The following is a 14,816-nucleotide window of genomic DNA, read 5'->3' as shown; positions in this document are numbered from 1 at the left end:
TCAGCACTCCACACCTAACAGATTATGTACAAACATTTGCTCAGTTTTACCCACCAGTAGCTCATTGCTGAGTAACAATTATCCTCCCTTCACAGGCAACCRCCTCACTTGTCAATGAGGAGCAGCTGTGCAGAGCCCAGAACAAAAGGCTACATGCTAATTACTAAAATCCTCAATAAATACAATTAAAACTTATTGTGTGCAAATTGTTATTTATGTGCAAATCTCTGTTAAAAGTGCAGTGCTAAATAAAGTGCTATACAGAGACTTAAGTAAAACAGTCCCAGTAATGAAGATCTCTTCATTACAACAGGTCAAAGCATTTTTATTTAAGTTCTTAAACTTAATACCATAAATTCTTTAAGTTTGAAACTGAAATACATGGCTTGTTTTAAAATGCGAAGGCTGATTACGGTACTTAAGATAAAGTGAGGTTAAAAAAATATTTATTTTAATTATATTTTTTGTGTTTGCCTTTAGTTGGCATTACCTAGTCATATTCAAATCAAATTTCCTGTCCACTTTTAACATATTTTCAACACAAAAACACAGTGGTCCATTGGTGAATCACCTGGGTTTGCAAGTTTCTGGAGGAAACCCTGCTATATCATCCATCAATGTTATCTTTTTGTGTTGATTGTATTTTCACATAAAATGTTCACTTGATATTTGTTGACTCTTAATCATTAAACATTTACAGGATAGCTTATGCATGTGGCCTAATATTTGTAATATTATGATGTTGTTCTTATAATATATAATTCTCGTAATATAAAAAATAAATTCTTTGCATGCTATTATTACTCTGCATAGGTTGAATTGATGCCAGCAAATTGTTTTGCCAACTGAAAGTCACTGTAATTTTGTCTATTAAAACAAACCATGGATTGACGAAATAAACATGTCCAATGCAAAAACTGTTATTGAATAAATAGACATATTAAGTCAACAACAATGATAATTAATTGTTTTAATTGGTTAATTAGGTTATGTAACCTATCCAAATTCTTACAAAGTGCTATTATAGCCATTCAGCTTTCAGGTGTTTCAGGAACCCCCTTATCATTCATTTCACTTCTTTGAAAATTTACTTCTTTAGAAATATGGACTGTAAATGCTGACTTTAGTGTTGGGGACATCTGTGCTTGCTGCAACATGGGATTGAGATGGTATTTGAGGTTTGAATGGCTTTGCTACCTTTCCATGAAAAAAAGTGATTAATTGCATTAATATTTTTAACACATTAAAATGTATGTAATTAATTAAAATAATTGTGATAAAGTCCCGGATCTAGCAAAAATAAATTACAAATCCAGTCTTTTAACTTAAACATGATCAGTCAGCACATGTTCGTTTAAATAAATGTAAATCAAAACGGTTAAATGTCTTGTTTGTTTCTGCAGTGTTTCTAATGCCAACCAATCTGGGACATCTGACACAAGTAAGTATTACTTAAAAATACAATTTTGGAAGTCCATTGGTAGGCCTGTCACAATAACAGATTTTGCTGACCGATTAATTGTCTCAAACATTATTGCAATAAACGATACTATTGTTTGAAGACCATTTTAAACTGATGTAATGGTGATGACATAATAATGCAAGCACATTCTGCCAAAAATACACTTTATTTTCAAAAGAACACTTAACACTGGAACTGTTAAACAAAATAAACACTCAGTCTCCATTAACAAAAATGCACTTGGATAAAAACTAAACACAACATAAAACCAAAGTGGGAAAAAAAATTCAACTAAAAGAGTACAGATTATGAAGTCTGTTTTGCCCTTCAACAATCATTAGATTTAGATGGAGAAGATGGACATATCCGACTACATGATGCAATAATTCACTCTTTCCTTATGGTAAGAAAATGAGGAAGGGAAGGATCAGCGGAGAGCACCAAGTTGAACCTTTTCTCATCCAGTATCATCAATAAAAATAGAAAAAGGCAGGAAGAAACGATAAACCCAATAAATCAAAATTAGGTAAATAATTTTCATTTATATGTGATTAATTGATTTATTGTTTATTGCAACAGGCCTAGCCATTGGCTTTAGAGACTAATGAATACATATTCTTTAAGAGATAGACTTTCAATGTCAAATTAGATTTTTTTAATTGTAAAGTTAAGTTTTTTTGTTGGTGTTTCCATTTGTACATTAAGAAAACAATTTACATGGGAAAGTAAAACTAATTACTTCTAAGAAGAACAAGTCGTTTTTTTCTCTTCTTAAATTATAAAGCCTCAAATTTTGTGATACTTAAACCAGTATTTGTCAGGTCTTGTCATTACTGCCCCTGTTAATAGTTGATATTTCAAGACAAAAATGTCAATGGTGTAAACTAATAGCAATTTGCTCAGGGGGACACTCTGTGACTCTTATCACTTTTTAGCTGAGTTTAAATTGTTTCCTGGAAGAAATACAGATTGTTTCTATTCATTAATTCTGAAAGCTTGATGTTGATGATGGCTGGATGCCAGGAGGAAATATGTGTAATGAGCGTGGATTATTGCTGAAAATATAGTCTAAAGAGTGTTGTCAATCACGTGGATCAGATATGTTATGTTTATTCCTGTTGTTCACATATAATTCATGTAAAAATTGCAGGAGGAGATTCAAAGGGAAAAAATGACCTGAAGAAAGCAATTCGTCTTCAGCTGGGTCAACATAAAAATGACCCGAAGATCTCTGAGATGGTGACGTTTGAAAGTGGGAAAAAGAGCGTAGTCACGTCAAAAGATTTATTTACCAACAATGTGCGAACTGTACTGATGAAAGGAGTCCCTGGTGCTGGCAAAACATTCCAGACAAAAACGTTCATGATCGACTGGGCAAAAGGAAAATCCAACCAACACATAAAGGCTTTAATGACCTTTGATTTCAAAGAGTTGAAAACAAAGAAGGATGAAGAACAAAGCATGGAATCTCTGCTGGATGATTTCTTCAACAAAAAAAATGCTGTGGTTTCCAATGATGACAAGAATAAAATATGTTTTATTCTCGATGGCCTGGAAAAATGTGAACTTCCTCTTGACTTTGTAAACAACAAAGAACTTAAAGACTTGAAGGAAGCAGCATCAATGGATGTGCTGCTAACGAATCTGATCAAAGGAAATCTGCTTCCTGATGCTCATATTTGGATCATTTCTCAACCAAAAGGAGTTGATAAGATTCCATCTGAATATATCAACAAAACTGTTCAATGTAAAGGTAAGAATATTTGTCTAAATCAATTAAACTTACTTTTGCTTGCACACAAAATAATCATCTTTGTTGAATGTATTCAAGAGTTATATGATTTTCCATGATTTTATAACTTTACATAATTTTTGACTAATCCTGTTCAAAGCTCAGTGAGGTTCTTCTCTAGGTAGTGGAATCACTGGTGCTTTAGTTTTATATGGCAGTGGATGATGGTTTTATTTTGAAGCCACGGCCTCAGCTTTCTGCTCCCTTTTACACTAAACATCCACCAGCAGTTTGCTACTGACCACTAACAGCCTTACGATCTTAGGCAGGAGTTTTTTCACCCAACCAACTCCGTACATCCAGTGGGTGGTTGCTACAATCAATAGTAGCCACACAGGCACACCTGCTAGAAGGAAACAAACACACCCATTATAACACTTTCATTCTGCTGGCTGAGAGCTTGCTAGGCGACTGTGCTAAAAGGTGGTTTCAAAAGCAAGCACAGAGTCCGACCAGAGATTAAGTGTGAGCGTGAGAAGTTTTTAGTACAATCATTACAAGTTTTGAGAAGAAAGACATGAAATCCTGACTTCAGACTGAAAATGTGTGCTCTTGAATTATGGCAGAAAAATTCCCCCATACAAGACCATCTTCCAAATACACAGTTTTGTGTTAAAGGGAGTGGACGCCGTCCACAGCAAGTTACAAAAGTTTTGAGGTGCATGACGGCGTGATATGTGGGGTCACTCAGTCCCAGTTTACTGTGAACCACTTAGCTTAATCTGTCTTTCCTATCACAATTACCTTTGTATAAAAATATATTTACAATAAATAAACAGTGCTTAGCCTCGCAGGGCACAGGTACAATCTGGAGGCCCACCATGTTTATTATGCGCCTAACGACACTGTATTAACCAGTATGTTAACCACCATGCTTATGATACAGATCACATCACTACTGCATCTGACAATTGTTGATGTTTCAAGTCAAAAATATCTATAGTCTAAACATATTAATGTACTGGGTGAGTTTAATGCAATGTATTATTTAGCTGAGTTTAACTTGTTGTCAGATTGTTGATAGTGTTTCTAGCAGTGTTTCAAGTATGGAGTTATTATTCCTGTTATTCACATATCATATTTTTTCAATGACAGGAGATGCCAAGGAGGAAAAATACCTGAAGGAAGTAATACTTCAGGAGGTGGGTCGACATGAAAATGACCCAAAACTCTCAGAGATAGTGAAGTTTGAAAGTGGGAAAAAGAACTTAATCACGCCCAAAGATTTATTTACCAACAATAACTCTCTGATTTCACAACTTCATGGTTGGTCCAATAATGTGCGAACTGTACTGATGAAAGGAGTCCCTGGAATTGGTAAAACATTCCAGACAAAAACGTTCATGATCGACTGGGCAAATGGAAACTCCAACAAACACATAAAGGCTTTAATGACCTTTGATTTCAAAGAGTTGAAAACAAAGAAGAATGAAGTAAAAAGCATGGAATCTCTGCTGGATGATTTCTTCAACAAAAAAAATGCTGTGTTTTCCATTGATGGCAATAATAAAATATGTTTTATTCTTGATGGCCTGGAAAAATGTGAACTTCCTCTTGACTTTGTAAACAACAAAGAAGTTAAAGACTTGGAGGAAACAGCATCAATGGATGTGCTGCTAACGAATCTAATCAAAGGAAATCTGCTTCCTGAYGCYCATATTTGGATCATTTCTCAACCAAAAGGAGTTGATAAGATTCCTTCTGAATATATTGAGAAAACTGTTCAATGTCAAGGTAAGAATATTTGTCTAAGTCAATTATTCTTAATTTAGCTTCTATATTTTTGTTGACTTTGTTCAAGAGTTATATGATTTTACATCCTTGTACAACTTTGCTTTGTTTGATTAGAAACCGATGAGCAACGAAAGAATCTACAATCATGTCTGAAAAATAGATTTTGGAAAGAAATCACTGACGAAAACAATGAAATCAGTCATCCAAACCAGAGAACAACAGAACATATCATCAGAAGAGAAAATGGCTCTGAAGAAGTGGAAAGTAAACAGAACAAGTTTACAAAAGTGGCATCCACTTCTGAGATCTTCAAAGATGGGAAAGAAATGAAAACTAGAACAGTGCTGACCATTGGAGAAACTGGTGTAGGAAAATCTTTTCATATGAAAACATTTATAAAAGAATGGGCTAAAAAGGAAAATGATAATAGGTCAATTTTCACCTGGTTTAAAAAGTTATTCTCTGGCCAGGCAAAACCTGTAGAACTTTTGTTTCTAATTGACTTCTCAAAACTCAACTCGATAAAAAATAACATCAGTTTGTTTGAGCTTCTTAACCATTTCTTTGAGGAGACCAAAAATATCATCATCTCTGACTATTCCCAGTTAAATATTATGTTTCTGTTGGATGGCCTCGATGCATATCAACATTTAGACTTTGAAAAGTATAAAGAGAGTTTTTTGACTGATGTCAGAGAACCAACCTCTGTCGATGTCTTACTATTAAACCTTATCAGAGGAAACCTGCTTCCAGAGGCCAAGATCTGGATAACCTCTCAGCCTCAAGCTGCTGAGAAAATCCCTCATGGCATCATTGACAGACTGACAGAAATACGAGGTAAGATATGCAGATGCTAATTTCTTCCAATTAGATTGAACTTAAATGTCTTTTCTAATATTTATACTGTCATCAGTAAAATTACAAAATTTTGACTTTTAGTTAAAACTACTTAAAATTATATTAACATTTATAAATTAATTAGCCATGTTACTTTCACAATGATTTTCAAGGATGAATCCATTCCAAAGGGATATGTATATACACAATAAAAGTAAGTCACAACGAAATCACTGTGGTTTCAGGTTGCAAAAGTTATTCAGAAACTGACAATTAAGTTTCATTTATAAAAGTGAAGACAGTTGATAAAAAAACAAGATAGACACAAAATATATTTTAAAAGCAGTAATTCCACTCTACATATGACAGATTAAACAAACTAAGGTTACACTCACACAACGGGCAAATGTTAAAAATAAAATTAAGTATATATATAATTCTGAAAGGAATCTAAGCACACTGTAAAACCCGACAAGTCAAGTTAGCTCAAATGAATTGGGGAAACCGATTCCATAAATTGATTTAAGTTTTGTAACTAAACTATTTTAGTTTATTTTATTACGTGATTAGAGTCTAAAGAACCCAAAGCAATTGACATGATGCCGGCTTTGCTCCCATGCTGACATAGAGCAATCCTCCCCATTTCATTCCAGGGCACTTGTCAGCAACTGACCAATCAGCGTTGCAAGAGATGTACGTCTACGCTGCCAGTTTCTCTTTCAATTCTCACAGAACTGGCCCAAGTCTGTTTTCAGCACCTTTCTCTAAGTTAGGCTGACTGTTGAGTTTCAGCACCAACAGGTTTATATCAGTGTTTCTTCAAGGTTGGAAAGTAAAAGTCAGAGCTGTTCCTTTTTGCAGAAGTCGATGTCACTTTACTAGTTGAATCTTATGACACACTTCTCAAAGAAGAGTTACATTGTAGATTTATTCTCTGTTTCATGTTGTTTATTGGTCCATACAACACGCAAGCACACTTTGCATATCAGGTACTCAGAATTTCCTGGTGCGTTCACTTAGAGTCTAAAATGTATAAGCACTGCTGTATACATTACAACTCATAATTTTAATTCATCACATGGCAGCAAGAAATTGCCTTGACACAAATCTATGATCCCGCGTAGATTTTGAGTGATGCGGAAACTTCTGTAGTTTTAGGTTTTAGTCTCCTGTGCTTGGATTTTTACTACATAAAACCCTATAAGCACAAAATTGAACAAGTTTAGTTTTTACAACTCATTTCTTTGTCACACAGAAACAGGTTATAGTTTGCAATTGGTAGTCATTTGTCAAAAGAATATATGGAAATATATAACTTTTTTTTCAAAGTTATTTAATCTGTTTTTTGTTTATTTACATTTTATTTTTTCAGAGAGGCCTGATATCACAAGTCAAAGAAAACTCAAAAGTCAACTAAAAGATCAGTTTACCAGTGTGTCTGAAGGGATTGATGGACAGAAGACCTCAGCTCTTCTCAACGAGGTTTTCACTGACCTCTACATCATAGAAGGAGAGCGAGCTCAAAATGAAGCCATGGAGGTTCAAGATGCAAAGTTCAAAACAACAAATGAAGAAACATCTATTAAATACTGTGACATCTTCAAACCTACAAATAGTAATCAAAACATTAAGGCTGTCCTTACCGTTGGAGTGGCAGGAATAGGAAAAACATTTGCCTCAATGAAGTACGTACTTGACTGGGCAGAGAGCAAAGCAACAGAAAACATACTTGACTGGGCAGAGAGCAAAGCAACAGAAAACTTTTCTTTCATTTTCCCACTTCCTTTCCGAGAGCTAAATCTGAGAGCAGATAAARAACACAGTCTAGAAGATCTGATTCATCAGTTYTTYCCAGCAATGAGGACATCTGAAATAACTGACTATGACAAGTACAAGATTCTGATTGTCCTGGATGGTTTTGATGAATGTCGTCTTGATCTKGAGTTCARWRMMAYMAATAAATGKASTGATGTYAMAACACCAACCTYAATGAAYGTTYTGCTGTCAAATCTYATCCTGGGAAATTTGCTCCCTAAAGCTCAAATCTGGATCACCTCCCGACCTGCAGCATCCAACAACATTCCTCCAGAAAAGGTTGATCGAATGACAGAAGTGAGAGGATTTAATGATGAGCAAAAGGAAAAATATTTCATGAAGCGATTCAGTGATGAGAAGGTGGCTGAAAAAATCTGGTCATATGTGCAGAAATCAAGAATTCTTTACATGATGTGTCACATCCCTGTTTTCTGTTTCATCACATCAAAGGTTTTGGAGGACTTTGTTGAAAGAAAACAAGATGTTGGACTGCCAAAAACTCTGACTGACATGTACACACATTTCCTTTTGCTCCAGCGCAGACAGACAAAAGTAAAATATAATACAGATCAGTCAACCTCTGAAACCTCTGGAACGGAGACATTCTGTGATAAAACTAATGATGAAACAATCCTATCTTTGGGAAAACTTGCTTTCAAAGGACTAGAGGAGAAGAACCTTCTCTTTACTGAAGAAGACTTGACCAGTTGTGGGACTGATGTAACCAAAGCTGCTGTTTTCTCTGGGTTGTTAACTCAGATCAAACGAGCAAATCATGATCTATACCAACAGAAGATGTTTTGCTTTGTCCATAAAAGCATTCAAGAGTTCATGGCAGCTCTCCATGTTTTCCACTCTTTTACTAACAAAGGGGAAAATGTGTTCACAGAATCCACCTCAGCAACCTCTGACCTTACTGCCTCAGAGTTTTATAAGAAAGCAGTGGACAAGGCCTTTGAGAGTAAACATGGGGACTGGGACATGTTCCTTCGGTTCCTAGTGGGTCTCTCTCTAGAATCTAATCAGGATCTACTTCAAGATCTGATGGATAAGAGTGAAAAACACAAAGACGCTAGTAAGGAAGCAGCAGAATACATCAAGAAGAAGATCAGAGAGAACAACAGTGACACAGAGAAAAACCTTAATCTTTTCTACTGTCTTAATGAGCTGAATGACGACACCCTTGTTCAAGAAATCAAAAATTATCTTAATTCAGAAGAAAAACCTTTTGAAAAATTCACTGCTTCTCAGTGGTCAGCTTTAACCTTTGTGCTGCTGACATCAGATGAAAAGCTTGAAGTGTTTGATCTTAAGAAATACCTGAAATCAGAGAAAGTTCTTCTGGGAATGATGCCAGTGGTCAAAGTCTCAAACACCACTTTGTAAGTATTTTTATAAAAACTCTTGCAAAGCTATTACTTGTCATATTTATTCAGTGTTTTAGGATTTTGATGCAAAAAACAATTCATAGCTGTATACCAGTAGCTGCTTTAAAAATATCCCCTCAGGAAACAAAATATACAAATATTGAGCTGCGAATTTGAAAAATAATCTACAAATGTGCAAATGTCCAAGGCCCTGCACTGTTTTAGCAGGTCTCTTTTGTTTTTTACATTGCTGTTCTCTTGTGGTAATAGTAATGCATTACAACCAGAGCTCTAAACTAGCAGGCACTTGTTCATTAGGGCTGCCTTGAAGGGACAGTAACGCTATTAAGATGATATTCAATGGCCACAAAACACATACTCATCCTTACTTTGGTAAAGCATTGAAAGCTACCTGGTTATCAGTCAAATTGGTGTTTGGCAAGTTGTGTCATTCACTCTCAATCTGTAGACCATTAAATAATCGCCAATAATCCCATTGATTTTTCACATATAAAAAAGTGTTATTACCTTGGCACTACTTTTAAGGCTATCATGAATTTATACCTTTGTATAATTGCCATCATTCCATCAGTTTAATTTGAACTATAACTAAAAAAACTCACTCAATCATAATCTTCAAATGACATACTTAATTTTCACCTCTTCATTAAGAGAAAGTTATAAATTATTATTGTCAAAATACTCATTAGATTGCTTTCAAGTGTCTACTATATTTCATTAGTTCAGAGTAATGCTTCATATTACTTTCTTCATTATGAACAAATAATGTTATACATGAGAGTTACGGCTTTTGCCGTTGAAGGTGTGATTCCAGTTTGACAACACAAACATGATGACTTGTTTTTTACTGTTGTTTAAAACAAAACTCATACTTTGTTCCTTTACTGTGATCCTTTATTATTTTAGGAGAAAACCACACATGGTTTGTTAAATTAACTTGATTGTTTTCATGGACCTTTTTACAGACTGAGTTGGTGTGAACTCTCTGAAGAATCTTGCAAAGGTCTGACATCATCAATCCTAAGCAAACCATCCTCAAATCTTACAGAGTTGGACCTGAGTCATAATGATTTGCTAGATGCTGGAGTGATGCGACTTGCTGATGGGTTGAAAAATATGAACTGTAAACTGGAGACTCTCAAGTAGGTTTTTCAGAGTTAATGAACGTAATTATTCAACCAGTGTTACAAATAGCCACTATTTTAACTTAAGTGTCAATATAATACAACAGTCCTATGAAAATGGTCAGGTACTGAGACTGATAAAACTAAAGATGAGAGATGAGCAGCCCATGTATAAAGGAAATAATTTGAAAGTCTTCATTAAGGGTGACGGTGAGTCATGAGGTCAGAGTTTATTCTGGAACTGGTAGGTTTCCAGTTTGAACACCATTGTGTTGTGGTTAAGACACTTCACCTGACTTTCCTACTGGTGATCAGAAGGACCCAGTGGCCCTGGTGCATGGCAGCTTCTCCTCTATTAGGCTGTTTTAGGGAGGCTGTGGCTACAAAGTTTGAGCACCTTGCCGACATTGGTATAGAATGTGTGTGTGAATGAGTGAATGACCAAATGTGGTATGAAGCACTTTGGAGTCCAATGGACGTGATAAAATGCTAACAAGTTTAGGCCATTTACCATTTAAACCAGGGGTGTCCAAAGTGCTGTTCACTGGCCATTTGTAGCCCTTGGATTGATTGGATTTATTTTTTTTATTTTTTTTATTTCATTTTTTTTGTGGCCCTGAACTTCAGTTCAAGAATAATACCATTTTTTTTCTTTAACTTTTTATTTTTAATCGGTAAAAATATTACATATAATTTTCTTACAATGGAAAATACTAAGTACAACACAAACTATTCATCTTTTTATGTCGAAGCTTAGATAACAAGTAGATCAAGATATTTTTATGGAAAAGCACCCAAATCAGCTTTGATCTAATTTATCAAATGTGGCTAAATGTAGCAAATGTTTTCACTGAAAGTGACTCCAGGCCTCTCTCATACTGAGGTAAATTTGTTCAATCAAGCCCCACAAAAATTTGAGAACTAAATGCTTTACTTTTGATACAACAAACATGCAAAATCCTTTTTATATTTTGGGTCTACAATGAATAAGGTCCCTTCCCCACAATAAATAAATAAATCTAACTAATTGCTTGATTTGTGTCTTCTTAATTTCTTGACTCACGCCTACTTTTGACATGATGATTTTAGCCCACCGGACAAAAAGTTTGAGCACCTCTGATTTAAACCCGAGTTGAGTTTTACAGAAAATTACATTCAAAGAATAAAGAATGTCACATTGGAAGCAATGCATGAGGAAATAATCAATACATTTATTGTTATAAAAAGAAAATAAAACGCAATATTGTAATGTTAAGAGACACCATCTTTTGAAGTCTCATTATTTGTAGGCCTTAACTATCAAAATTACAATAAGCAATTTCTACTCTGTGAAATAAATCTACATATCTAATATAAAATATTAAACTTTTGTATCACTGTCAAATTTTAGTGAGCTGTTTTTCTAATCCAAAATTGTGTCTTTGTGCAGGTTGGCAGGATGTCAGGTGACAGAGAAAGGCTGCATTTCTCTGGCTGAAGCTATTGAGTCCAATAGAGTCTCATCTCTTAAACACTTGGACCTGAGTTATAATCACCCTGGAGACAAAGGGATGAGGGCTCTCAATGCAATAGTTGAGAATCCAAACAAGAAACTTGAGACAGTGAAGTGAGTAAATAAATAAGACAATATTTTGTACTATTATTGCATTTGTAGAAAAATAGCTTAATCTAATATATGATGGACCATGTCTGAATAGAACCTTTTTAACAGCAATCAGGTATTTATGAGGGATCCTACTGTTACTTAAATTGCTAGGCGTAGTTGAATATGTAGATAAATGTCATAGTTTAAGAATTAAACTATGACAGTACACAATAATACACAATAATACATGATTGTGTATTTTATTGACAATAATGTGAATAAAATACACACACTGCATTGTAAATAAGATAATAATGAGCTTTCGTATGGGATTTTTTCCCCCATACTAAAATAAATGAATCTTTCTTGTTTCACTCTGCACAGCTTTGACTATGAAGGAAAACTTCGTCTAAAACCTGGTTGGAGTAAATGTAAGCTGTTTTTTTTTTACCTCACCACTTTCACATTTTATTATTACAAGATGAAACATGTTTGAAGGTTAGAAAATGAAGGTTAGAACTTCTTCATCTTAAGGGTATTTAACAGGTAATATAAAAATATGTAAAAAAGATTTTATATATAAGGAAATCACAAAATACCAACTGTCTTAATTCTCCAGATTTAGCAGATTTAATATATAAATGTATGGATTCACTATGGTAAAAACAGTACACATTCTGAAACTGTCATCATTTGCATTTTCACAAAACTTGATTGATTTTCTTCTTGAACACTTTCAGATGGAACAGATCTTATGTTTGATAAGAACTCAGCAAGCAGACGACTTATTTTGGTTGAAAACAACAAAAAGGCAATAACTGATAACGATGTCAAGAAGCTGGAAATGCGAAATACAAGTGACGAAATGTTCAAGAGGACCCAGGTATTTTGTGACAAAGGTTTGCAACGACTTTGTTACTGGGAAGTGGAATGGAAAGGCGAGTTGGGAATAGCTGTGGCATATAAAGATGTAGGTAGAACCTGGGACCGTGATGGTGGACTGGGATGCAACGACAAGTCCTGGAATCTGCTCTGCTCCAAGACTGGATACAAAGCCATGCATAAAAACACAGAAGAAGAAATCAAAGTCTCTACATGCAACAAAATAGGTGTGTTTCTTGACTGGGAAGGAGGAACTCTAAGTTACTACAATATATCATCAGAGGAGCGGAGCTTGATTCATACATTCAAAGCAAAATTCACAGCAGAGCTTTTTCCAGCCTTCTGGTTTAAGAAAGGTTCTGTGACTTTGTGTGATCTGTAGATTTATGAGAGCACAAGTTAGAAAGACTGTAAGCACTTAGAGTGGTGTGAAAAAGTGCTTGCAGTCTACAATAACTTCAAATGAGTGTTTTACAGCTGTGCATGAATTTTTATCCATTTATCTTTGCAAAATTGTTATAATTCTGTCACAGTGGAAGGTTTTTCAGCATGAAAAGGCTTTTTAAAGACATGCCACCTTAGCATCTCAATTCAGATCAGGGCTATGACTAGGCCACTCCAAAGTCTTCATTTAGTTAACTGAAACAGTTCTTTGAATGTTGTTGTGTGACGTCTTTAGGTGCTTTTCCACTAGACCACCTCTAACCAGTACGGTCTCGGTCCACCTCAGCCAGATTCATTTTCCATCAGTAGATCCGGCATGACTCAGCCCGGCTGTTCTCAGATCTTCATATCTACTTCAGGGATACTACAAGCAATGGCGAGGAGGGCACGGCACCAAAACAATTTGATTGACTGCTGACAACATTCACAGAGTGGTTCATAATTTACATCATTGAAAACTCCAAACAATGTTATATTTTAGCTGTGGACATGCAATGTGCTCTTAGAGAGCTGCTTAGAACGGAAGTGTGTAATTATAACTTTAATCACAAGCATCACCAGGAACACGTGTTGCAGCAGAATGACTGTGTTTCAGCAGAGCGTTGCTCTGAAGAACAATCAGCAATAAATAAGAGACAAATGGTGAAGCTGTGGTCAACTTTCTGATGGAGCTGCTGTTTTGTGCAGACAATGTGAAAACTGGAACCACATAATATTAGCTTGTGATGTGAATTTTATTTTTTATTTAGATTTAACAAAAAAGCTAGTGTGGCTATTGGTTTACATCTTTTGACTGCATTACCTAAATTCAAAAGGTTGCACATTTAAAAATAATAAAGTGCCAGGATGTAATTATGATTATATGCATAGTGAAATAATCAGCTTCATGTTTGGACCAGCAATTAATTTCTATAAGACAAAATGAGACATCTGGGTTTATTTGAGTTCATCAGAACCAGAATCTCAAAGTCCTCCGTTGCTGAGTGAGGCATGTCAAAGACAAATCTAAAGACTCGAGCAAAGAGAACAAAACTAAAACTTCTTCATAATATGCTTTGGTCTAAGAAATGTTTTATGTTTGTGATTAATGGGAGATGTGAACAAAAATAAAAGTCGTTTCTAAAGCATCTCTGAAAGCTAGGTAAATTTAGACTGCATATTTTGTATTATGTGAAATATTTTTTTCCTCTGAGTTTGATATTTTTTAGACACGTTTCTGTACTTTTACTTTAAACCAGTGACATTAAAACTGGGTTTTTATTTCTTCTGAATTTTCCATGTACATTTTCAACTTTATCAAATACAAGCCTGTTATTTCAACTGTTTGATGAAATCCAGAAGATTTTTTATTATACTTTTTTATTCTGTATTGAAAACAAATTTGGTGATTGATAAAACTGACCTTTAACTTTTTTCCCTTACCTTAAGAAAAGAAAAATTATATTTTATAAGACATTTAATATATTTTGTTTAACTTGTCCAGAGATCTAAATAAATATTTTTACTATCCTTTTGTATGAAGTAATTTAAAATCTTTGAAAATATAAACATGTGCTATGTATAGTTAATAAATAACTATAATAAATAACTATTTTCTACAAAGCCCTGTGTGTGTGTGTGTGTGTGTGTGTGTGCGTGTGTGTGTGTGTGTGTGTGTGTGTGTGTGTGCGCGTGTGTGTGTGCGTGTATATTTTCTAACAATAAAATCATCCAGGCGCTAGATACCTCAAATATTTAACTGTCTAAAAGAGAG

The 14,816-nt window shown here is 34.7% G+C and overlaps 2 protein-coding genes across 2 annotated transcripts in view; both read left to right on the top strand.

Annotated features, from left to right (window-relative positions):
- Positions 1-5,141, top strand: part of LOC108166747 (uncharacterized) — a 6,200-nt gene extending 1,059 nt beyond the window's left edge. The window contains exons 2-5 of the mRNA XM_017307721.1: positions 1,404-1,441; positions 2,613-3,215; positions 4,350-4,738; positions 5,103-5,141. Of these exons, the coding sequence (XP_017163210.1) occupies positions 2,699-3,215; positions 4,350-4,738; positions 5,103-5,141 (945 nt within the window). The 5' untranslated portion in view covers positions 1,404-1,441; positions 2,613-2,698. The remainder of the gene's footprint in view (positions 1-1,403; positions 1,442-2,612; positions 3,216-4,349; positions 4,739-5,102) is intronic.
- Positions 4,916-14,258, top strand: LOC103473529 (protein NLRC3-like). Its single transcript, XM_017307701.1, has 7 exons — positions 4,916-4,988; positions 5,103-5,825; positions 7,198-9,022; positions 9,994-10,170; positions 11,582-11,758; positions 12,122-12,168; positions 12,478-14,258. Exons 2-7 carry the CDS (start codon positions 5,315-5,317, stop codon positions 12,999-13,001), a joined length of 3,261 nt encoding a protein of 1,086 aa, XP_017163190.1. The 5' UTR covers positions 4,916-4,988; positions 5,103-5,314; the 3' UTR covers positions 13,002-14,258.
- The last annotated feature ends 558 nt before the right edge of the window (positions 14,259-14,816 follow it).

Source organism: Poecilia reticulata, linkage group LG12 (genome assembly GCF_000633615.1).
Source record: "Poecilia reticulata strain Guanapo linkage group LG12, Guppy_female_1.0+MT, whole genome shotgun sequence".
Lineage (NCBI taxonomy): Eukaryota > Metazoa > Chordata > Actinopteri > Cyprinodontiformes > Poeciliidae > Poecilia > Poecilia reticulata.
The sequence above is the reverse complement of the archived record's forward strand: the minus strand, read 5'-3'. Positions and strand labels throughout refer to the sequence as shown.